The 25,078-nt window shown below is 40.7% G+C and overlaps 1 protein-coding gene across 3 annotated transcripts in view; it reads left to right on the top strand.

Annotated features, from left to right (window-relative positions):
- The window catches only part of VPS41 (VPS41 subunit of HOPS complex), a 190,678-nt gene extending 168,598 nt beyond the window's left edge, over positions 1-22,080 (top strand). Inside the window, exons 22-29 of one of the 3 annotated variants that reach the window (XM_017661346.3) lie at positions 384-521; positions 4,684-4,738; positions 6,460-6,600; positions 7,888-8,024; positions 18,985-19,084; positions 19,191-19,235; positions 20,673-20,752; positions 21,318-22,080. In XM_017661346.3, coding sequence (XP_017516835.2) covers positions 384-521; positions 4,684-4,738; positions 6,460-6,600; positions 7,888-8,024; positions 18,985-19,084; positions 19,191-19,235; positions 20,673-20,752; positions 21,318-21,398 — 777 coding nt within the window. In that variant the 3' untranslated portion in view covers positions 21,399-22,080. Of the gene's footprint in view, positions 1-383; positions 522-4,683; positions 4,739-6,459; positions 6,601-7,887; positions 8,025-13,359; positions 13,442-16,330; positions 16,416-18,984; positions 19,085-19,190; positions 19,236-20,672; positions 20,753-21,317 lie in introns of those variants that run through there. The other 2 variants (XM_073239066.1, XM_073239067.1) reach the window with 2 other exon arrangements.
- The last annotated feature ends 2,998 nt before the right edge of the window (positions 22,081-25,078 follow it).

Below are 25,078 nucleotides of genomic sequence, written 5' to 3'. Positions count from 1 at the left end.
TTCTGTAGTGCTTGGTATATGCCAGGCATGGATGGTTCTGAATGTTGTACATGTGATAACTCATTCAGTCCTCAACAGCCTAATGAGCTTTTTGCAGATGAAGAAACTCGATTACAGAGGTTAGTGACTGCCCAAGGTCACTTGGCACCTGGTAAGTGGTAGCTCCGGGTCACTCAGAGCCATTCTAGAGAGTTTCCGAATCTCCTTGCTCTGCCAAACATATTCTCCTTTCCACTTCTTCACCTAGAGATTTTTTCTGAAAACTGTTTCTCCTCCCACCCCCGGCCTCTCCTAGAAAGCTATTTAGAACTGAAAATAGCACCTTTAACAAGTATTGCATTTCTTATTTTAATATTCATGGTTTATTTCTGTGTTCTGTTTAGTATCTACATAAACTTTTCAAGAGAGACCATCATAAAGGACAGCGCTACCATGAGAAACAGATCAGCCTTTATGCTGAGTATGATCGACCAAACTTACTTCCATTTCTCCGAGAGAGTACCCACTGCCCACTTGAGAAGGTAGGTCACGGACCCACCTGCTCTCGTCTCTCAGGTGAGGAAGTAGACGGTGTTCATAAGCTTGTCGGTCATTCTGTCTCCTCAGCTCTGCTCATCCTCTCCTGTTCAAAGGAAAGGCTGTTGCTCTCAAAGCAGTAGACATGCTTTGTATGTTAAACAGTCCTTCTATAATTTCCAGGTGTAGTCATCATGCACTAGTTTTCATTGGCAAATCTGATAAATTCTTCTTTGCCTAAAAGAGTTAAAAGCAGAGGATCAGCTTGATAGCTTTGGCAAATTTATACCTGAATTTGTGATCTCTCTCATATCTAAAGGCATTCACAAGGTGGCAGTATTTATGAATTTGGAGGAATAAAGCTGGGAGAGGCAAGTTTGTATCTTTTCATTAAAGAAATTTAAAGAAAAGACAGGATAAAAGATGGCAGGGTCAAAGCTGAATAGAAGTCATTATTTAATTCATACTTGATAAGCTTCCTATTAGTTGTTTCAAAATTTCTATGTTCCTTACCTTTCTACTAAATAAGGATAGGGAAAATTAATATGTTGTTTTGCGTCCCCTTTTACTCAATTTCTGTCATTTTTCTGTCTTTTCACTTTTATTTACCTACTGTCCTTTTTCGTGTGTGTGTGCATGTGTATGTCAGTCTCCAGCTGGTCTCTACTCTTCCCTCTAGAGGGAGCACTACAGCCCAGGAACATTCAAGAATCTAAAATATGGAAGCGAGCCTTTATGCTTCACTTGTGTCAATAATAGAAAATTTCCATTTGCCAGAAATATTTTCTTTTTACACTTAAAATTTCTAGAGATTTCTAGAGTCTCTACTTTCTCACATATGAGAAAAGGATAATTTTAAGGTACTAGTCATAAGACATCAAAAAATATGTGAAATTTAAGTTTCAGAGACTCAGGTCATCTTTGAGTTTAGTGTTACACATTCTGCTTGCATTCCAGACCATTCTTGACTTCAAACTTGCCTTCAGACATTTCTTGAATTGTCACTTTTGGTAGTGTTCTAAATGAGCTTCCAGCAGCACAATCCTGTAGAATGTTCTGCAGTGATGAAAGTGTGCTACCATCTACTCTAACAAGGTAGCCATTGGCCACATATGACAACTGAGTATTTGAACTGTGGCCAGTGAGGAACTGAATTTTTTATTTAAATTTAAATAGCCACATAGAGCAAGTGGCTGATGTATTACATAGTGCAGGTCAGACTACAAACTCTTTGTTGCTTGAAACAAGCATGTTCTTGAGCATTCCCATATTCTCAAGAAAACGAGGGATGGTTTTGAACCCTCTGAGCGGCACTTTGAAGTGTCAGTAAATTTCCAAGTACAGCATTGGTATATGGACACCTTTTAGTAATAAACTGTTTTAAGCAATATGTTGAGCTTTATTTACACTACCTTTCTCTAAACACTCTACCCATCCAGTTGTATTAAGCTTTCTGTTTAGCTGTGTGTGACACAGTCTCACTGCACTGTAAACTGTCCGTCTGCAGCTCCAGCAGCTAGCATGAATCTAGGCACTCATGTGGCTTCTCAGTAACTTTTTGTTGGAATAGTCCCAGGTCCTCTAATTCCAGATATTTTGCTTTTTTCCCCTTACTGTTTAATCTCTTACATGTGTATCCTGTTCTCTTCTCCAATATCATTCCAAAAGAGTTAAGAGTTGGTAAGAAAGTTCCATTGTTTATGATGGTGATTTATGGGCTTATATAATAGTATAGAGATAGGTGAACTATATTTTTAATCAAAACAAAAATTTTCTAAGAGTTAGTTAGGATTAGGTTCAGCTATGAGTGGTAAAGTTCCCAAAATACTGGTGGGTTAAACAGAGTAGTAACTCAGTTCTCTTATCAGGTAGAAGTCCTGGCAGAGTGGCCCTGCTGGCGGTGGTATATACGGTTCATGAGCCAGGCTCTTTTCTCTTGTTCCCCAACATTATGACCTTGACCTAGTGATGTGAGGTAGTATCATCCATGTTTTCAAGAGCAGACCAGATGAAGGGACCAAAAATAAGGAAGCGTTCACAAACACTGCTTCTGAAAGAATATTCCCAGAAGCGGCCGTGCCGTGTTTCTGTTCCGTCTCTATGGTGACATTAGTCACATAGCTCCCCTACCACTGGGGAGGCTTGGAGATGTTTATTTTTATTCTGGGCAGTCTCACACTCACCTGAAGCTTTATTACCATAGAAGAAAGGGGTACAGGCCACTGGGGGACAGCTAGCTATCCACATAGTTTTTAAAGGAATCTTGTGCATAATTGAATTAATAATATTTCCTCCTTATTGTGACCTTCCAGTCTTCTCATTTCCTCATTTACATGGTTTCTGTATTTTAAAACACCATCCTAAAGTAAGGTGTTACTTGTTTTTTCCTTTTTTATGTTCGGTTCAGGTTTTTTTCCCCCCATCCTGATCCCTTTAATCAGCATTTTTTCCTTCCCCTTTAGCTACTAATCTCCAACCAGAGACATAGGCTTAAATGTATGTTCTACACAGAATTTTTAAGTCAAAAATTAAAATGTCAAAACTAGCTCCTGCTGTTTCCCAAGATAGGTCATTGAGCCCGAGGAACTGATGAACTTGTACTGGTCTCATCTCCTCGGTTCTTGTTTTTAAACAACCTTGGCTGGTTGTTTTCAAATGACTAGCTATTCAACCCAGTAATATTACCCCTGAAATCTTTTCCATCTGCCTACCTATTTAAAAAATATTTTTTGCACACCTGCTGTGAGCCAGGTGTTGAGCAAAGCACAGGGCTTAGAGTGCACATGGTCCCAGGCAATACAAGTCAGACAGTTAGAGAGCAGTTAGCTGCACCTGGATTAAGTGATATGAAGCAAGCAGGATGCCACAAGAGGAAGTACCTGGGATCTGACCTGGTGTGGGATCCACAGAGTATTGTACCTGCCCAGGTAGAGGGTGGGTAGTGAGGACAGCATTCCAGGCCAAGGGACCAGAGCAGAGGGACAAGCAGGGTGTGAGGTGTCGCTGCACAGAAAGACAGCACCAGATGGTGGATGCCATGCAGGCTACAGTAAAGATTGTTGGCTTTAAGTCAGAGCAGAGCAATGCAGTAGGAAGGTTATGCGGGCGGGGTGTGAGATGGGGTTTCCTGGTGGACTCCTACTGATCCTACTACACCCAGTTCACTTGCTACATCTTCTGTGGAGCATTCTGTAAGAGGGCCATGCCAGAGCTCATCTCATGTATCTACACACATGGCCTCTATTCATGCTTCCCCTCGCCATGGGATTCTGTGCTGTCATAGCTCTGTAGCCACCACTGGACCCAGCTCCATGGGCAGACTCAGGCTGCATCCACTCCTGCTGAGCCACCCACTTCTCCTCCTCTTTGTCCTCCTCTTACATGTCATCACGTTCAGCATTTTTCTTATGTCATCTCTGCATCTCCATCCAACCTAACCCTCTAGGTGCCCAGCACAGAGTACATACTAAACGTGTGCTGGTTCATTTAGAATTACTGAGTTATTTATAAATACATAGTATGTCTTTTTTTCTTATACTCAAAGAACTGCTATCATCTGGACCTCATATCTTGACTTGATTTTCTCCTTTTTGATCCTCTTGCCTGTTAGATGTGTTTTCTCCCCTCTCACTTTTGACAAATCCTTGAGCAGAGTTCTCTTAAACCCCATGAGCTGGCAGTAGGAATATTCCCAGTATTTAGGCAACAAATGTTTTCTGAGCTGGGGTGCACTGAATCCTGGGAACATGCTGCAGTGGATGGCAGGCCTTTGTGGAGCAAACCTTCCAGTGGAGGGAATCAGCTCAGCCCAGTGACTGTGATTAGGAGGGGAGCAGTGCTGTGTGAAACCCAAGGTAGCAGCAAGAAAGAAAGCTTGTGGGAAATACCCTTCTTTCAGCATTTTGGTTTCTGCCTTTGCTCATGGAATATTCTGAGCCGCCTCAAATCCATTATCCATTCACTTGTGCAGAGTCCACCACCTGTCTGAGAAATAAATGAGGACAGCCTCCCACAAAACTGGAGGAGATTTGAACTCTGCTTATTTGCTTTGTTTTTAAAGGGAGGCAATGGAAAAATTCTTTCAAACTTGTATGTTTTAGTGACCCTATTAATGTTTGCTCTTACCTGGTAACCCACAGTAACATTTTTACCCTGCTTTATATGAAGGCTCTTGAGATCTGTCAACAGAGAAATTTTGTGGAAGAGACAGTTTATCTTCTGAGTAAGTAGCTTTTATTCATTTTGGTCCCCATAAACTAATAAATGAGATGACAATGTGATATAAATTGTCTAAGAATGGACATAGGTTTTAGACCAGAGTAACAACAAAGCCAAGAGCCTATTTTGTACAAGAATTTAGTATATGTAGAAGGACATTTCACAGCTCAATAGAAAAGGAATCGTTTTTTAATAAATGCTGTTATAATAATGTCTTAGTATTATATAATAAATAAAACTATATTAGTTCACACCCCACAATATAAAATTAATTGTAGATAGTTGATGAGCTTGTGCATTTCTTTTTAAATTACCAGCTTATGTTACCATCCTCTTGCTAGAAAAATAAATAATGTTCATTTTCAAAACTCACACCTTGAGTAACTGGAGGAAATGCAATTGAATATCAAAGTTTTGGAGAGAGGAAAACGTATAACCTAGCTTTTAGTTGTCCCTTGGCCCTCTGGCTCCTGCCTCCATGTATGTTACCATTTTGGTATCATAGAGACCAAGGCACAGAGCTTACTATCTTTTCACAATCCTCTATAAGGAGCCACTTGCATGAAAGCAATGTTAGATTCCTGCATGTTTCCTAAGGAAGCTCTGCACAGGTATTTGTAGCATAAACATAGAGTTTATATTCAGTATTTCTCCAGCATCTCCTCTCAGGAAATACTTTAGTAGAACAAGTTTTTGTCATAATGTCATATTGTAGTAGAAGCAGTAGAGAACTTATAAGGGGAGATATAATCTCCCATTTTTAAATTGTAAAAATGTGAAACTCCTATACACATTTAAAATTTTAACCATTTGTTCTAAAGACATAAACTATGAGAAAAAGAGTGCTATAGAAGGTATAACAGATGGGACAGCATCTCATTCCCAGGCCAGCTCTTGTCGTTTGATAATGGCTGTGCACAGTGCGAAGGAGTCTGGAGCAGTTCTTAGCTCCTGCGGTGAGCTAGGGGCCAGGGAGAAGGAGTGAACCCACAGCCAGGTGGTGGACGTCCCTTCTCTCAGTAAAACCTTCTTCCATCTACTGTATCAAAAACTCATGGAAATTGTTTACAAAACCATTAAAAAGCCAGTAGGTCGGTGAGCAAAGTGCATAAACATAACCAAATAGAAGCATAGTTAGGAAATAGTTTTATTTCATGAGGGTTATTGAAAGGCTTTCCCCTGAACTTGGAAGAGAGGGAAATGAGTAACCCTCTGCTAACTGAGTTGGCAGTTGGCACAGAGCATATCCGTAGAGCAAATGCAGAGCAGCTAGAGGCAGAATGGCTCTAAGGCCTTTAGAATTCTTAACCGTGTCTGGGTGCAAAGGTATCCGGAAGAAACACAGGTCTGTTAACAGACTATTCCTGAATTGGAATTCCAGGTCTGCCACTTAGTTCAGCTGTGTGACTTGACAGGTTGCTAACATTCCTGTGTCCTCTTATGTAAAACAGAAATATTAGTAGAGCATACCTCGTAGGATTATAGTGGTGATTAAATGCTGTAATTCATGTGAAGCGCTTTAATGAGTACTCAGCACAAAGTAAACACCCAATAAATAGGAGATATTTATGTAGTGAGTTATAAATAATGAATGCTAATGTCATACAAAATATGCTTTTTTCTTAGCTTTCAAACTGTGTAAAGCAATTGATAGAGGTATGCTGTCTCTTTAAAAATGTTTTATTGAAATATCCTAAATGGAGTAAATACCTGCACCTTTGCTAGGCCGTATGGGTAATAGCCGAAGTGCCCTGAAGATGATCATGGAGGAATTACATGATGTTGATAAAGCAATTGAGTTTGCCAAGGAGCAAGATGATGGAGAGCTTTGGGAAGATCTGATTTTATATTCCATCGACAAACCACGTAAGCAGAAAGGCCATCTGCAAGCTCAACTTTTTCTCCCAGTATGGCCAGTTATGTCTAGAGTAAGAATTATCTCAAGACATACTGGATTAAAAATATGGCAAAATATCTATAATAAAATAGGCCAGGTGCGTTGTAACGATTTCCAGTACGCCTCCCGTGCAGAGAAGCCTGGAGCCCCATCACTTTTTCATTCCTTGGGTGTGATAAAGAACAAATGGTTAACCTAATGATATTAACTGTGTCCCCATGAAGCATTATTTTTACCTACTGCTGCCAAATTGAATAAATGTGATCTGGCTTAGTTTTGTTTTCTTCAGTTTATATACAGGGGGCATTTATTTTGAAAATGGATGGCCCTTACCAGTCTCTTTTTATGGAAACATAATTGTCATAGGACATTGGCCATATTTGGAGGTTTGCTCTTATAGTATCTAGTCCCTCTTTCCAGCCCCATTTATCAGTGCAGCACTAAGAGGTACATATGCTGACCTTGTGCTTGACCATTTGCATCAGGTCTCCCATTTGGAAGGGAACAAAAGCAGCCACCCAACAGTGACCCAATTCCTTTTGAAGATACAGAAATAATTCACAAGCTAGCAGAGGTGGTTTAAAATCTCCTTCCCCTTTTTATTTTTTGGGAGAAAGGCTTATCTCAAGATTTCCAAGTTCCAGAAATTGCTATTATAATTATCTTTTCAATAAAAAATACAAGAAGATAATGTTACTCAAGCCAATTTCATATTAAGGTAGTTACGTGACATGAATCTTTGAGAATCTAGTGTAGCATTATAAAGTAGCAGCTTAAAGATCTTAAAGGAAGGAGGCAAAAGTGGGTGTAATGGAACACAAGTGACTTGGGCCTGACCTAGGTTTGAATTTGGGCTTATAACTTGCTAACTGTATGACCCTGGGTGAATTAACTAACCACCCAATTTTTCCCTTTTCTGTAAAATGGGGACAAATAACATTCCTACCTTGTGGAATATTGGAGAAAAGTAAATGACAGCTGAACCATAGTAAATTCTCAGTAAATATTAGTTGCACCCTTTGACATCACAAACTGTATTCTGAAGTAATCATTTGTTCTCCAGCTATTTTAAACTCTTGTCATTTAGCTTTATGTCATGAAGAAAACAAAGAAAGATTACTTCTTGATAGTTTAGAAATTCAAGTGGTTTTAACACTTATTTTGAAGGAAATACTTTTTTCTTAGAGTTATTTTTGGCCTAAAAATGCATTATAAATATTGTTTATACATTAATTGTTTTGTGTGGTATTTTGTAGCATTTATTACTGGCTTGTTAAACAACATTGGCACACATGTTGACCCAATTCTACTGATTCACCGCATTAAGGAAGGAATGGAGATTCCTAATTTGCGAGATTCCTTGGTTAAAATTTTACAGGACTACAATTTACAAGTAAGTATCCTTTCTTGGACAAATGAGCATGCTGAGTGAGCTGACTGAACCAGTGGAGAAACATATCTAGAGCTCTATTCTAGAGCTGCCAGCCAAATAATTCAATTTGATAGTTACCTTTTATTTAGGCCCAGATATTTAAAAAACTATTCATAAAGTAGAGAAACTGGAAATAAATATAACACCCTTTAAGGAAGCCATCCAGTTTTTTAACCATCCCCCAATGTTTTCTTCTCTAGGAGCAGGCATTCCTGCATTTATGTAGTAAATGTCGAATTTAGTGTGGCATTGAGATGGGGAGGGAGTAGTTACAGTGGCTCTTAGATCAGACCACTCAAACCGTTTTTAAGTAGAATGACTTATGTCCATTTAGTAGGGGAATAAAAAAAAATGTTTTTCAAATAGTTTGGTAATTTCCTTAGAGCCACTCAGTCACCATTGCCTGAAACAAGTTTAAATACAGGATTTTATTAACCTTTTGTCTGTTTTCTAGACTAGTACAACTTCATTATCTGTAATAATTCAGAATTTGTGATGAGCAAATACATTATTATATAAGTAATTAATATGGTAATTATAGCATCCTAATCTTGTCCCTGAAAGGACTCTAACAATTACTATTTTTCCCAATGCTGGTAGCACCCATAGAACTTGCACCTATCTGCAGCACATTTCTTTAAGTAGTTCAGACTGTCCCTTTTCTTCCTTTGAAAATGAGTTTTGTTGTAATATGGATGAAATTGCTTTCCTGGAACAAAGCTTTTCAGGTAGAGCCAAAGATAAGATTATGGGGAGAGAGTGGTTGCCAGGGTAAGGAGAAGAGCATCATAGTGGGCATTTGTAGGGTACAGCAGTCACTGTGAAGGGCACAGAGTCGGGGGCTGCCTACTGATGGCCTCAGGTAAGAGGCAGGGTGGAAGGGGGAGAAACTGAGGAGGAGTGATGCCATCACGAAGAGATGGGACAGGTGGAAAGGGTTACAAGAACTGGAGGAACAAGAGCTTGTGCCAGGGAGTGTGATATTGTTCCACTAAAATTTACAAAGGAGTCACTGTGAGCATGTTCAAAAAGTGGGATGAAGGTAAAGGTCATTTGAGTGAAATTAGTTGAGACACTGCAGTGAGTCATCTAGATGACTATTGAAGAATGGCAGATAGGAGGCTATAAGCCAGGCTTCAGCATTTTCCATGAACTGGGGGATTAACCTTGGGTCCACAGGTGCCTGTGGTATTACTGGACAGCAGGGTTTCCTGAAAAATGGAGTGTGAGAGAACAGAAAGCCTTCACTCAGGAGGGCTTATGGGAAATTGGGGTCATGGGAGGGAAATGGGTATTTGCTTGAAGCTTCAAGATATACAGGTGTTTATTTACACTGGAGGTTTGCAAATGACCCAGGGAACAGTTATCAGAAGAAAAATGAGAAAGGAAGGGAGGGAAGAGTATCAAGGGAATGAGTTAGTAGGTGAGGGGAGTGCAGTGCTCAAGGAATGCAGAAAAGTGATCCAGAAAGCAATGACCAACTAGTTCTGAAGCTCGAGCTGGGCTTTGGGGAAAGCAGTCTCTGTGTGAGACCCTATAAAGCCCTGCAGGTGAACGAGCTTGATCATGGCCTGTCCTTCCCTGGTTCTCACCGCCCCTGGGTAAGCCAGGGTATGCTCAGAGTCCCAAATGCAAATTGCTTGAGAAGTCATTCAGGTGTCTCTGAGCAGCTCTGCCCCAAGGAAGGCACCCAGATAATTACTCCTCCTGTCCCCCAGCTGCACTACATGAAGCCTAGCCTTTAGGGTGACAAACGTGCCTTATTTCTTACCCCACCTCCAAAAGCACCTAACAGATACTTACTAGGCTCTTAATCCAGAGAACCAAGCTCATGGACACCACTAGGTCTCAATGCTCATTCATTTTTTTTTTTTTTTGAGAGGGCATCTCTCATATTTATTGATCAAATGGTTATTAACAACAATAAAATTCTGTAAAGGGGACTCAATGCACAGTCATTAATCAACCCCAAGCCTATATCTCAACAGTCTCCAATCTTCTGAAGCATAACAAACAAGTTCTTACATGGTGAACAAGGTCTTACATAGTGAATAAGTTCTTACATGGTGAACAGTGCAAGAGCAGTCATCACAGAAACTTTTGGTTTTGATCACGCATCATGAACTATAAACAATCAAGTCAGATATGATTATTCGTTTGATTTTTATACTTGATTTATATGTGAATCCCACATTTCTCCCTTATTATTATTATTATTATTTTAAATAAAATGCTGAAGTGGTAGGTAGATGCAAGATAAAGGTAGAAAACATAATTTAGTGCTGTAAGAGGGCAAATGCAGATGATCAGGTGTGTGCCTATAGACTAAGTATTAATCCAAGCTAGACAAGGGCAACAAAACATCCACAGATGCAGAAGATTTCTCTCAAAACAGGGGGGGTGAGGTTCTAAGCCTCCCCTCTGTTGGTCCCCAATTTCTCTCCTGATGGCCCCCTTGCGACTGTGCCTATCTTAGGTTGTTCCTCCCTTGAGGAATCTTACCCGTCTCTGGCTTGCTCATTCATTTTTTATGAGTAAATTTGCATAGTTCTGAGTCAGCCAGGAATAAAAATAAAATTATTATTAGATGCAAAATGAATTCCATGTAAACCATAATTCACTAAAACAGCTGTTAAGTCAATATTCTATCCTCTCAATTATACTTTTAAATGTACCAAGAGCTTTTCCATAAGATACGTAAGTGTGCCGACGGTGATGGGGTAAGGAGGCTGGCAGTTATTTAGCCAGTGGGTTCAGAGAGTGGTGCCTGCCTATAAATCCCAGCCATGGAGCAGCCAGGGCATAGGGGGTGAGGGCCCTCAGGGAACGTGGCAGAGTCTGTCTCTTTGGTGGACCTGGAGTCTCCACTGAGCTCAGACAGGTGGTTGGAGGGAGCAGAGAGACAATGTGCTCCTGGGGTGGGTTGTTCAGGAATGTCGGGAAACTGCTGACTCATATATGAAGAAGGATTTCAGAATTTTTTCCATGGAATAGGCCCCGTTTTCCATTAATGGCCTTTGATTTTCTTTCTCTAGGCAACCTATTAGGAATCACTGTAAAAATAACTTTAAACCTATTTATAGAGCATTTTGAAGTATCCAGAAAGGTTTCAAGTATGTGTTTTTATTTGATTCCATCTAGTCTGTTTTGGTTGCTTCATAAGCTCTAGTTAATTTTCACATGCTAACAATGTAGAAAAACTGCCAACCTTTTTCATCCCAAAAATTGGGGGGAGGTTTTACTGGTCCATGAATTTAGAAGAATCTGGAACCTACTGTGTATGGAGGACAGGCAGTGGGGGAGAATGGCCCTGGGGATATTCAGAACCATTCAGTAAACAAAAGGATCAGTATGATGTTAGAGAAAGGCTGTCATAGGGCTTATTAGGTACCTTTTTGCTCCATCTGCACTGGGAATCCCTCAGAGGTAGATTGGCTATAGAGTATACAGTGGTTTCAAACTAGGTGGCCACTGAAATGCTTTGGGGACACTCATTAGCCAATTGCTGATTAGAGAAAGGGTAATGTTGTGAGAAAAAACTTAAAAATGAACATCTCTTCTGGTTTAAAAAATCCTATGGTTTCTGAAATGCAGCAACTTTCTTCAGTGGAAGTTTAACATGAGGCATATTAGGTTAACTATGACATCATTAAAGTAAAGGAAAAAACGTAATCAACCACATTATCAATGTTTGTTTTTTCAGTTTATTTTAACTTGCTATCGTATAGTTTTGTACCTCATTACACTCTTTTATGAAGTCAGTATGATAAAAGTAGTAACCCTTCCCATACTGTATAAACTTAAGATGTTTCAAGGCCTGATTTCAAGGACAAATAGCATTTGTTTTGATTTAACTTACAAAACAATATGATATAAATGATATCTCAGTGTTTACATTAAATTGCTCACAATTTCCAACTTATTTTTATGCTATAAATTTTTTGTTTAATATTTAAAATTTTTTTATTTATAAACTTAGCATTTATTTAAGTAGCATTTATATTCATTTCTGTTCTTTCTTTTCCCTTAAGAATTCCAGCATCTTTGTTCTTCAGCTCTTCTGTTTTGATGGTCCTTTCCTTTTCCACATGGGCCATTAGGAGCTGTCATCTCCATTTTACAAAGGAGAAGACTGAGTCTCGAAAAAGTTAAATGACTTGCCCATTTGGGAAGGTGATGAACTGGATTTGAACCCAGATCCTCTGACTAAATCTTGTGTATCTCTCACTGGTTGTCTCCTTTGTCTCTGGAGATGTAATGGCAGATTGTAATTTAGGAATATACAGAATTGCCGTGGAAGATGAACAGGTAGCCTGTGGTTTTGAAAGAGCCACAGGCATGATGTTTACAGGCCTATTGACCTTAGGAAGGGCACATAAACTTCCTGGATCCCATTTTTCCCGCTAAATTAAATCAGTATTTGTGAAGCCTGGCTACTCACCAGAATTATATGAATTCTTTTTTCAATTACCTAGTTTCAGGTACTATCCCAGAAACACTGGATTAGAATATTTTGGGGAGCACTAGGCAAGTATGTCCTTAAATGACCTTGATACTTCTTATACTCTCAGCCTGACACTGGGCTGTGCATTGACATTTAGGAATCTTAAGATTAGGTGATCTGTAAAGTATCTTTTGTTTCTCAAGTTCTTAACAGAGTCATTTCATAAATGTCTTTATATACTGAGTGCAGCTGCATAGTGTTAACTTAATGTTTCAGTGTAAAAATTCCAAATACTTATTTTGGAATCTGTAATAGAGTAGCTTAGATTTTTAGGTGTAATTTTTTTAATGCCGTATGTTTGATTATTTGAAAATATGTTTATTTAAATATTGGAGTGCCAACTATGTCAGAAACTGTGCTAAGTACTAACAGAGCCTCCACATACAGTCTTACAGACCTGGAGATAAGCTCAAGCAGCTAATGATCTGAATTAATATTTCTGGGAGAAGTAAAAAGCTTTAACATTTCTATTTGCTTAAGCTTCACATATGTATAAATACACACACCCTGGTGAGTTGACTCAACATCTCTGTGCCTGTCAAAGTTATTTCCCTGTACCTACATTTGCTAAAATTTCCGTATTTCTCTAGCATTTCCCATATATCTCTACTTTGAAATCCAGAGAGCAATGATTTAATAGAAAATAGACTTCTTACATGCTTTTTTTAAGGCCTTCGTGGCTTTCTTTTGACTGACAGTACATAACTCTTTAATTTCTTCTATGAGATAGTTTTTAAATTTATAAATCCCTGAAATAATCTTTTAAGGTAAGATGGATTTTTTTCCTTTCAGATTATTCAGTTTGGCCTCATCACAGCGTTTAGTTGACGTAGGTGACCTGTGACAATCAGCTATAACTTCTTTAATAAATTTGGTACGTGCATACTTTGTGCTGTTGTAAATTTAAATATGATTGTATTTATAATACTGTTTTTGAACTCCAACATGGAATCTAGCGTTATTCTGTCTTTCCCTTCTTATTTCTCTGCAGTTCATCATCTTTGATAATAATCTCAATAAAAAGCAAAGCTTTCATTAAAATAAAATCTCATAGTTCTATGGCCTAAATTAGGTGAGATGGTTTCCAGGCCAGCTCTGGTATCATCCTGGGTACTTGTGAAACCAGGTAACACTCTGTCATTTGCAAGTCTAATAGTAAGCACTGCAGTTTGAACAAGGCAATGTCAACAAAAAGTTCAACATTCAAAGAATCTTTTAAAATAAAAATTTCAGAAACTCTGCAATTTTTTATGGCATTTTTCCCATGGCAGCTGTTTTTCTGATGAACCATAATAAATTCATTGATGTACAGTTCTTTCATTGCTTTATAAAATGTCTGAGTGTGGTGCTTTGCTTCTGGTTTGGATTATTATCAGAGAAATAAGGAAAGATAGGGACAATCGCAGTCTACATTCTTCACAATAGAACAAGGTATGCTTGTAACAAATTAACTACAGGAGCACCTCAACTGGTTGTCTTGAAAATAATGAAAAGGACAGAATAAAGATAAAGTTAATAAAACATAGAATTTTTAAAAACTTAAAACTGTGGAAGGACAGTGTAATATTAAGAAAACAAGAATAGTTGAGAAGGATGTGGGAAGAAGGTGGCCAATCAACTTGAAAAATCATGGAAAAAGAAAGCAAACTCTCATAAGGAAAATGAATCTCCAAAAGATAATGTACCTGTTAAGCAAGGCCTACAAATATTTTCTGAGATGAAAACTGATGCCATTAATGAAGTTGAGGAAAGAAAAGACCTGACAGTGGGTTACTTACTTTGGTAAAATTCTAATGTAAGATATAGAGTCTAATATGAGATACAGATTATATAGAAGGATGAAAAGTGATATCACAATCTTAATATTTCCAAGAATTGGCAACACTACATACATCAGTCTCAAAGACATTACTAATAAGTCCATTTAAAATAAAGACAAAGGAAAAAATAGATACCAAAGTAAATAAAACAATATGATAGAAAATAGGAATATTCAAAAAATAACCAAGTAGAACTCTTTGAAATGGTGTGTGTGTGTATATTTAAACTGTCAATTCACTGCACAAGGTAAATAATACATTAGACACAGCTGGAAGGGAGAATCGACTAGCTAGAAGACAGATCTAATGAAATCCTTCAGCGTGTAACACAGAGTAATTTAGAGGCAGCAAATATAGAAGAGTGGTTGACAGAGACACGGAGGTAAGAATGAAAATGTCCTCACCAAAGGAGCTCCAGAGGAGAGGATGAAAAGACTAATAATAAGAAAACCTATAGCAAAATTGATCAAGAAAAAAGGGAGAATGTAATTATAAAGACAAGATGTCAACTAAGTGAATGCTACAAATTCATACTAGAATATTTGAAAGCTCAGATAAACAGTTTTCTAGGAAAGTATAAATTACAAAAATTTACTCAAGAGTAAATAAACCTATAATCATTAAATAAATTAGTAGTCAAAACATATAGCCACAATAAAAGCACTATTCCACAGACAACTTCAAAGGTAAGTTTTATCAGATCTTCAAAAAACAGGCAACCCCTATTTTATGTAAACTTTTCTAGAGAATAGGATTGAAAAGCTCAGTTCCTTGTGGGATGCTAGTCTAACCTACTAGCATTCCATGAGGGTGATATGAGGCAATGAAAGCCCTGTTTTTTAACACAAATGTAAAAATTCTATATAAATCATTAGCAAATTAAATCTAACCATTTAATTATTAAAGTAGGTACATACTGTAAATGTTATTAAGTCTCTCCAAAGTAATCATCTGTATGTTCAATAAAATTCTAATCAAAATCCCAAAAGAATTTTTTGTGATCCTAGATTGTATATAAAAAGTAAAAGGCTAAGATCATCCAAAAAGAACAAGGAGGAGAAATTTAGCAGATAGTAAAGCTTAATATGTAGGAATGTAGAATGGTATAACCACTTTGGAAAGCTGTTTGACAGTTACTTAAAAATTAAATTACACCTACTCCATGACCCAACAATTTCACTCCTTGCTATTTACCTGAGAGATGAAAAACGTGTCCACAAAAGATCTGTACAGAAATGTTCTTTGCAGCTTTATCTTTAGTGGCCCTAGAATGGAAACAGCCCAGATGTCCACTAACAGGAGAATATATCTCTGGATTGCTGCCTCTTGGCCACAAAGCAGATGCTGTATCTCCAGGCTTCATGTCCACATTCCAGGCAGGAAGATATGGGAAGCAAAGGGCTTCTTCCTAATTAAGCTTTGCTTTTTTATTAGAAAGGGATCTCTTCCCAGACTCCATGTTGATCTCATTGACCCAACCCTTGTTACATGAGCCTCATTCAGCTGTATATTTCAGTTGGACATTCACTAAACAAAGCTGGACTTGAGGTAATAAGGAAGAGGAAAAGTAGAGTGCAAGATAGTGTCAGCTGTATCTGAAATACTTTTTAATGAAATAAACATCTGAAGCACATGGCAAAATATATATATATATATATTTCCCCCCCACACAAGAGATTTTAATGGCTGAAAGAGAATGGCTGTCTCTTAGGTGGTGAGCAGCCACATGGAAAAATATTAACAGATTTGTTCAAACTAGGTGGTAGAGACTTGAGCATATTTTATTTTATTCTGTATGTTTCATATTAAAAAGAAAAATAGCACAAAGTATTGGAAATAGTATTCAGAATGTGAGTATCAGTGATTTGATGCCATTCTGGTCACTAAGACCTGGATGACAGAGTGTGCATGCACACTAACTGTGCGTGACGTCGTGTTGGCAGAGCGAGGAAGAGACCACAGCCGGGAGGATAGGCTGGGTAAGGTGACCTCAGAAGATGGAAGTGATCAGAAATCACGAGTGTGAAGGTGAGAAAGGGGTGAAGACGACCTCCTTGGGTCAATTGTCACTGCATTTTACTCAGCCATCCATTGTTTTAACAAAGGCATTCATGGGAAATACCAAGTATGACTGTTTAAGGGTGAAATGAGTGTCAACTAAAGCACACTTTTCATGAGTCACTGATAAAGTTGCCACTGGGAGTCCATAGTCAACCTAATGCTTTGTCCTATGTCTGACACTGACAGCAGTGCCTGTGTAATACAGCGGCATTCTTGTACAGTCTTTCTCCGAACACCTGTGATTACCTCCAGACCACTATAGATTTTATAGAATAAGTGACTCTTCTACAGGTAATGGTCTCATTTTTTGATGTACCTTCCTGGCAACATGTAAGTGAAAGTTAAAATGTTTTCACATTTTTTTTGGTTTGGAGCCTTGGCTTTTGATCAAGTGAAATAGAAAATAATATACTAAGCTGTATTTGTGTATTTTCTCATCTCCTGGCTGTGTGCCTCTGAATACTGAAGTTTTCCCTAGAAAATGCATTCTGTGGGCATACGGATTGTATCTATTTAGAAAAATGTAATCCTGGTGAAGAAATTGTTCCTTTTTAGTTTGCATTTCTTCCTGTTTTCTTTTTCAAGTTTGAAGACGCTGTGGCTTCTGTCTAGACTACCAGGTCCACCCCTTCTCCTGTATTATTTATTCAACAGGTCTTAAACACCCACTAAGGGTCAGAGCCAGCTCTTTTTGAAACATTTACCAAAGATATTGTGATTGACACTATTTTTCTTAAGTTTTTGTTTTGGTAGTGGACAGTAAGCAGCTTTCTGTTTTGCTTATAAATTGTTTTAAGGCTTACTGGCATCAGTATTTCTTAGATATCTTTATTTTCTCTCTATGCTTTAATGATTTTGTTAATGTTTTAATGCCTTTTTTAAGTGAATCTGAAAAATTCAATTTCTGGTAACATTTTAAAAAACAAAACTTCATAGACAGTGTCTCAATTAATTTAGAAATAGTAAAGCCCTGTTTGTTTCCTGCTTACCAATATGAGAAATAGCAGTATGGAACTTTAATCTGGGCATTGATTCTGTTTTCTTGAATATTTGCCTTCATATAATTAGGGAGAAAGCCCTCTGGCTGCCTTCACCCAAAGCCAGTGATCTTTGGGATTTGAGAGGAGCCCGAGTCACTGTAGACAGCTGGGGACAAAGGACCGCAGTTGGGTCCCCCTTACTTCCCTTCCCTTGTAGCATGAACTGAAAACAAGAAAGCAAGACACTCCTACAGGCTCTAGGGCTGAGAGCGACTTCAGTATGAGGAGAGGCAGGGTGTCCCGCTGACAGCAGCATTTGCCCTAACTCAGAGCTGGACCACAGTGAGGCCGCGATGTCATCGTTTTGTGAATTTCCATGGCAGTTACATGTAACTGCGCGGAAGCGCACGTTCTAAGACACATCGGGCCAGAAGAGAAGGCCATGGGCACTAAACCCAAGAGCCTCTCAGCCTTTCAAGCTGCCAGTGTTTCCCTCTTTAAAAATCAGCAACAATTTACAGTAAATAATGGACTCTGGCTTAAGCACACCTCAACAGCCCCTCCCAATTTCCAATAAAATACCTCAGAAAACCGGAAAAGGGAGGAGACTCACACTGTGGCCAGCCGAATGGGCAGTGGGCTGCCTCCTGCTTCTGCACGCCCTAACTAGAAGTAGGAGGGCAGCCTCTGTCTCAGTCGTGCCCGCGCTCTGAAGCCCCGTGCGTGCGAGCCAGACTCTGCAGGCAGCTTGCGCCGTGTGCGACCTGACGTCGGAGGCTGCAGAGGTGTCGTGACCGCCTGTAATGCTCCAGGCAGGGAGGAGGGAATAAAGACCTGTGCCTACAAAATGTCGGGACAGTGCATGAAGAAACAGTGTGCCGTACCGAGATAAAGAAGACGACGCATCTTGTGACAAAATATTAACGTCTGTGGTCATTTCAGTTGTCAGCCCCTTCAGTCCCCCAATTTGAAGGTTAATGTAGTCAGTTAACACTTATAGGACAGTCACAGCACTGTGCTAAATGGTTTGGATTGAATTGGAAGAAAAAGAAGATGGGTTGCCCCCTGGAGGGTTTGGGGTAGAAATCACATCTGTTTAGCTTATCGCTCTATGCCCTGTTCCTTGTACATGTTAGGGATGCTGTATACTAGCAGGTTTTCCATCCTGAGTGAAGCTCGGGAGGTTCAGAAAAGTACGTTATAGAGGGGCCAAGCTGCCAGAGAGAATCTGTATTAGGAAGCCCTAGAAGATGATTGTAGGAGCAGTTAACAGGGCCTTCCCTGCCAGACTTTGGAATTTGTGTTTGATTTTACAACACTACAGAATCCCCATATGTTCATAAGGAGAAAAAGCAGTCATGGCTGAATTGAGGCTGAAAGGGTCAGTCTACCAGAAGTTTGGAGGGAAAAGGGAGGATCCTGAGGGCCAGGGTCCAGTGAGGGCCTCTTAGGAGTATTTCAAACACACCAATTTTCCAAAACCCCAGTAAAAGGGTCCTCCCACCCCGTATTTGAGGCCTTGAAAGATGGCTTTTCTTCTACAATGTGTGCATTAGATCCTGCTTCGTGAAGGTTGCAAGAAGATTCTCGTAGCTGACTCTTTGTCGTTACTGAAGAAAATGCACCGAACTCAAATGAAAGGTGTTCTGGTCGATGGTGAGTACAGTTGCAATGAGTGTATAGGAGCCATAGGCCTTGCTTTCAGAAGACAGGGAGCAAATGGCAACACTGTGTAATCCCAAGTGTGTGTGTTTCCTTGCAGAGGAGAACATCTGTGAATCCTGCCTTTCCCCTATTCTTCCAGCAGGTAAGAAGTTGCGGGGGAATCCCCAAATATGTGTTAATGATGAGTGGAATTAATATTTTTAAGTTAGCTAATTACTACTTATAAAATGATAACAACTTCCAGAATAACCCAGTTTTGAGAAGAATTCTGGCGTCCCTCCTCAGTTGCATGCTGGTGCTGCATTCTTTAGAGCTGAGCTTCTCGAGCCCTGGGGTGAGTCCACATCACCTGGCAGGCTTGTTAAAGCCCAGGTTGCCCATGCCCCAACAGAGGTGCTGACTCAGTAGTACCCCATTTCTAACAAGTTCCCAGGTGATATGGATGCTCCTGGTTTGGGAAACATTCTTGGAGAACCACTGATGTACAGTAAAATCACACAGAATGGGAAACTACCATCAACATGTTTAATTTCCAGGGGAGAAGAAGCATGTGTGTAACTGGGAAGAAAGTTTAGGTTGAAATTTCTACTTTCAACCTTCTCTCTGCCATGTGGTTCTGGGCACCCACAGTATCTCACATTTCAACGGAAACGTAATACCCGCTGTCTGATTGGAATGGTGACTCCTTAAAAGATAGAAGCATTTGTTTATTGATAGTTCTTAGTACATACCCGTACATATATCTTCATGTATAATCAAAGTACTTAGTTGAGAATTATATAACACGAGAGGAGGAAATTATATAATTTGAAAGTAGAAATTAAAGCATTGGGATACTAAAAATATGCCTTTTTAAAGTAAGTTCAGCATAAATAAGAACTCAAAGACTTTGTAGTTGTAGCACTTACTAAGCTCTGAGGAATTATGCAATAGAGCAAGGAGCATGAAAAGTCATTCCACTTAGGGTCTTTTCTTGAGGACATTGGTTTGGATTTTAGGTGCTTATCTTAAAAATTGCAGGGGCTACAGGGAAAGTGAGTTTTTGTAGAGTGGTTTAGGCAGTGTTGCAGCGAAGAGACCAGGACACCTAGTGTGTAGCTGGATTAAATTCCTGCAGAAGTACACTACCAAGGTCACAGCCTGGGATTTTAACCCAGCTCAGCCCTGAAGGCAGTGAGTGGTCTTGGCAAAGGCAGGCGAACTGGCAGATGACTTGAGCATATGATGTGTGATGCTTGTGTGTTAGGTGGGGTGAGGGAGGGAGTAGGGCATGCTAGACATACTGGTGCTTATATTTAAAATAAGTATGGTTGCATTTGCTGTGAGATTGTCCCCAGTTTGTAGTTGCAGTAACTGACATGGAGACCAAGCAAGTAACATGTGCCTCACGGCAGCATGACTGTAAAATGTGTTCCGTGTTTGATCACACCGCTCCTCAGGAAGGCATTTGTAAAGAAGCACTCCTAAGGCAGTTGAATGCTGGAAAACTAAATTGCCACTGGATGTTCCGTCAGGATTGGTTAAAAAGTTCCTGATTGGCTTTGCACTGAGTTGCCTCCCTTTTCTGCCCTGTGTCCAGATGCAGCTAAGCCCTTCAGCGTTGTGCTCTTCCATTGCCGCCACATGTTCCACAAGGAATGCCTGCCCGTGCCTGGCATGGTGAGTCGGCAGCTTGGTGACCCTCAACTAAAGAGAACCTGGTGCATCCGGGGGCGTGCTCAAAGTTATACCCTGGCTTCTTGGGGCTTTGTCAGTTCTCAGAATTGTAACATAGTATTATATCGCATAAGAAAAACAGTTTATCTTTCTCTCAAATGTAAAAATGCTTAGTATACTACACTAAACATGATAAAGCCATGTTCATTTAAGTGAAGTCATTCAGGCAAAATTGATGACTGTTGAGCTATAGGGATGTGAGATACAGTAAGAAACTTATTTTGTATAACTTTCTCAGCCTTTCTTTATCCTGATACTGCAATTTTTTTGCGTCATGTTCCCTGTGTTCCCCCGGGTCACATAACATTTGTTTTGCTGCGTAGTGTCAGCTTTGAGTCACAGAACAATAGCTGGTCTAGAAGGAACCCTATGTGAACCGGGAAAAGGAGTGACACTTCATAGCTTCCTCCCCGCCCCCCAGCGCCCCTGCCATTGCTCCCATTAAAGGTTCTGAAGATGAGACAGAGAAGACCGTTTTTAAAATCTGGTTTGTTAATTGCATTTTTAGAGCTCTCCTGCACAGTTCTGCGGCATCTGCAGCGCTAAGCACCGGGGACCAGGAAGCGCCATTTTGGAAATGAAAAAGTAGCTCCCTTCTGCCTGTCACTCTCTTCCTTGCCGCGCTTCTGAAGACTGGTTTTGCAACAACAGCAGCTTTTGTTGACACCAGTGCTGTTAAAAGATTTGTACATGTTTACTGTTAGGTTCAGGAAAAGTTTCTTCATCTCTGCCTGTCTACCTGAGGTTTCTCTTTGCAGTTAGTAAAGAAGTGAGGGTTTTCTCCATCCATGCCTTGAAAGGTACAGTGTTTCACCATTTGTTTGTTTGCTTAATGCTTTGTTTAGGAATGGAAACACATCTGGGAGTTGGAAGTGAATTTTTAGATCCTAGTAAAACTGGCCACACAGCAGACCCCCGAGAGCTGCCCCCAGCTGTCTGAGAGCATTGCCAGTGTGCCTGCCCGGCCAGCTCCCACTGCAGCCTGGACCTTCCTCCCGTGCGCTCTGCTGGCCACAGTTCTCCTACTCCGGGCTTGGCTTTTTTAGTTATCAATTGTGGTAATCTTCTTAATAGGCATTTAATGAAACATTGTGTAAATGGTCTGTTGCTTGTTCAGTGACATCTGGGAATAACATGAACAGGCCGAAGCAAGGCCCAGTCATGTTGACTAATCATATGTTCTGTGTGTCCCCATGATTAGCAGTGTCTGGCCCTGGCAGACACTCGGTGTTTGTTGATTGAATAAATGTTTGGCTTTTCTCATTGTGAAAGACTCACTTTTACTGGGTTGAACAACCTTAGTCAAGAATTCTGGTACCCTTCTAAGGGATGGAAGAGCTTCAGCACTAGAGTCCGAGGGGCTGTAGTGAGGTTTGGCCAGCAGGGAGGAGGTGAGTGATGCTGTAGAGTCAGAGAGGCGTCTCAGGAGAAATGGGATTCTCATGCCAGAGGATGGGCATACTGATGTTTCCCGTAGCCTTCTGGTAGAGCAGAGAGAACACAGGCTAGAGGGACAGAATTCAAACTCGTGACTGTCTTGCAGTTATTGGCTGCCTCTGTCCTGGGATATATTGCCATCTTCTGCTGAATGTAAAAGTGTGAGAAACACATACTCACTGTCCCCACTGTCTTAGTCTAAGAAATGCAATAAAAGCAGCAGCTTTCTGGGGAGGCATTAGGACGCTAACGGGTACCAACCACCAATTGTGGCCCAGCCGTTTCCGTGAGCACCATCTCATTTAATTCTCATGCCATCCCCAGGAAGAGGATACCATATCCCTTGGCTTACTGACAAAGAAACCAAAATGTAGAGATGTCACCACAGCTGCAGAGGTGACTGCCTGACTTCAGAGCAGGGCTCTGCTTTAAGAGATCATGCAGCCAAGTTCAGAGGAAGTGCACAGTACATCTCTTTCTGTTGGAGTTAAAATAATATTCTTTAGCAGACAAACAGACTTCTTCTGTTAGTCTTAAATATTTAGACCTGGGAAGTTCTCTGCTATTGCTGCATATAACCTCAGCCCTCAGTATTTCCATATTCCAAGACTAGGGCTCTTTCTACTATACTGCTGATTTTTTTCTTTCTTTCTTTCTTTTTAAACCAGGGAAACCCTTCATTCACAAAAAGCCTTACAAGGAAGCTATTTCCTGAGTGTGAAACAAGCAGGTTCAAAGTTATTTTGTGTTAGCAATTTGATTTTGCTTTTGTTTTTAGCCAAAAGAATTTTATAATAAGAGTTTAAGAATTTTTGAGAAGTGCTCAATAAATTTTTAATTAATTTGGTTGTTATAGTGTTAAACTGTATATTTTAATACAATAAGAACAAATATTTATTGAGCAGTACTGTGTGCTAAACACTGTGATAAGCACTTGGCATTTATTCTCACTCCCCCTCCTACCAAGCCTGTGAGATGGGCTTCACCATCTTTGTCATCAGTTTACAGATGAGAAAGTGAGCACATTAAGGTAAAATGATTTGTTTAAGGCCGAGCAGCAGGCCAATGGCACAACTGGATTTCAAACCCATTCCTTCAGACTCCATGAGTTGGCCTTCAGAGTCCATGAACTTAACTATTGTGTGTTTGATCTTTTTTTTTTTAAGTGTTTATTTCACTTGTTTTCGTTAGTTTGTAGAAAATAAAACCCACTCCAGTAGGGAAAGGGGTTTATTGTAAAGTATGGAAAGGCTTACGGAATCGTTGAGAGGACTGAAGACACAGGCAGAGGCAGATCTTCTGGGAACCTTCCACAAACCCCACCAGAACTGGGGCCTGGGCACCCCAACCCACCTCCATCGCACAGAGCACTGTAGATCATTATTTTTAAGCAAACTGTATGTAAATAAAAGGACACACATTTCTCAGTTTCTTTTAAAAGTCGTGCTCAGTAACGTTCAGAAATACTCTCTGTGTACATATGTGTGCCAGAGACATTTCTGTGTGCTAAATATCACACTGGTTCATTCTGGTTTCTCGTATCAAGACTCTGGCTATTAAAATGCCACCAGTTTTGATAGTAAACGGTGACTTTTACTTCCCAAACCCCTATTCCTGGACTTGCAGCTGATTTTCACTTACAAAATCTGGACAGAAATGCCCTCCTCTGTTCTCACGCAGTGCAGCTGTTGGGGCGGTAAAATCAGTGTGATCCCAGGGAGGACGGGAGAGGGAATGAAAAGCTCAGGCTCCAGGAACAGTAGCCCTGAGTTAGCCAGTTCCCGTCTGTGTGCTGTCACCCGGAGTAGGGGTTCTGAGTGCAGGTGTGTGCACGCTGTGCCTCTTCTCCTGACCCTCAGGAGCCCCAGGCCCTGCACGTGAAGGGGCTCTTGGCTTCGGGCTGGACCTCTGCAGCCCGTTTGCCTTTCCAGTTTCATTTTCATCACCCCCTGAACACTGTCGTCACGCTTTGGCTAGCGGTCGCCTTTCCCCACCACCGCCCTCCTGCCGCCTGATGCTCGGCTCAGCGCAGCTCCTCGCGCGCTCTGGCCTCGGACTGGGAAGAGACCTCTCTCTCGTCCTCACGCAGCGGCCGCGGCTCCACCTGCCTTTGTCACTCTGACTGCTGTTGTCTGTGTAGAAAGTATAATCTCAGTCCACAGACTCAGGTCTACAAAAGAATAATGTTTAAATCTTCGCTGAGTCCGTATTCTACCTAATGGCATACATTTTATTTCATTCATGGTAAACTCAAGGCTCTGCTGGATGGGTTCAGGGACCCCAGTCCTGGGTTGCCTCTGAGTTTTGGGGTGGTGGTACAGATGGTCTCACTGTGTCGGGTATCAATGAGGAGAAAACATCCACTTGTCAGTGGCCTCTGTCCATCCTGGCAGTGGGTGAAATGCCATCACCCCCACAGCCTTCCATCGCCCGTATCGCTGCGATGTCTGCAGTCCCAGCTAGTCTCTGGTCCTTGGTCCCGGGATGACCCTGCTGCATCTGACCACCCAGTCCCTGCAGTCCGCCCGCCTCTCTGGTACCCCCAGCCCTCCGCCCCCTGGCTCCGGTGCTCTGGGGAATTCAGACCTGCCAACCAAGCTGGGCACTCTCCTGCTTCCTCACCGTGATCAGGGGAGGAGGGTCGGAGGAGGTGGGCATTCAGTTGGCAAGACTTGCTGCCTCTCAAGGGAAATGGGAAGTAGAGCCTTCTGTTCTCAAAGCTCCAAACGTACGTGCTGAGTCTCTCCTGCACCCCATCCCCAAGAACTCAATCCCCAGAGCAGAGCAGGGCACCCCTTCTGTCTCAGTCTTCCCCCTGAGCCTGTGCCATCC

Source organism: Manis javanica, chromosome 6 (assembly GCF_040802235.1).
Source record: "Manis javanica isolate MJ-LG chromosome 6, MJ_LKY, whole genome shotgun sequence".
NCBI classification, from domain to species: domain Eukaryota; kingdom Metazoa; phylum Chordata; class Mammalia; order Pholidota; family Manidae; genus Manis; species Manis javanica.
The sequence above is the reverse complement of the archived record's forward strand: the minus strand, read 5'-3'. Positions and strand labels throughout refer to the sequence as shown.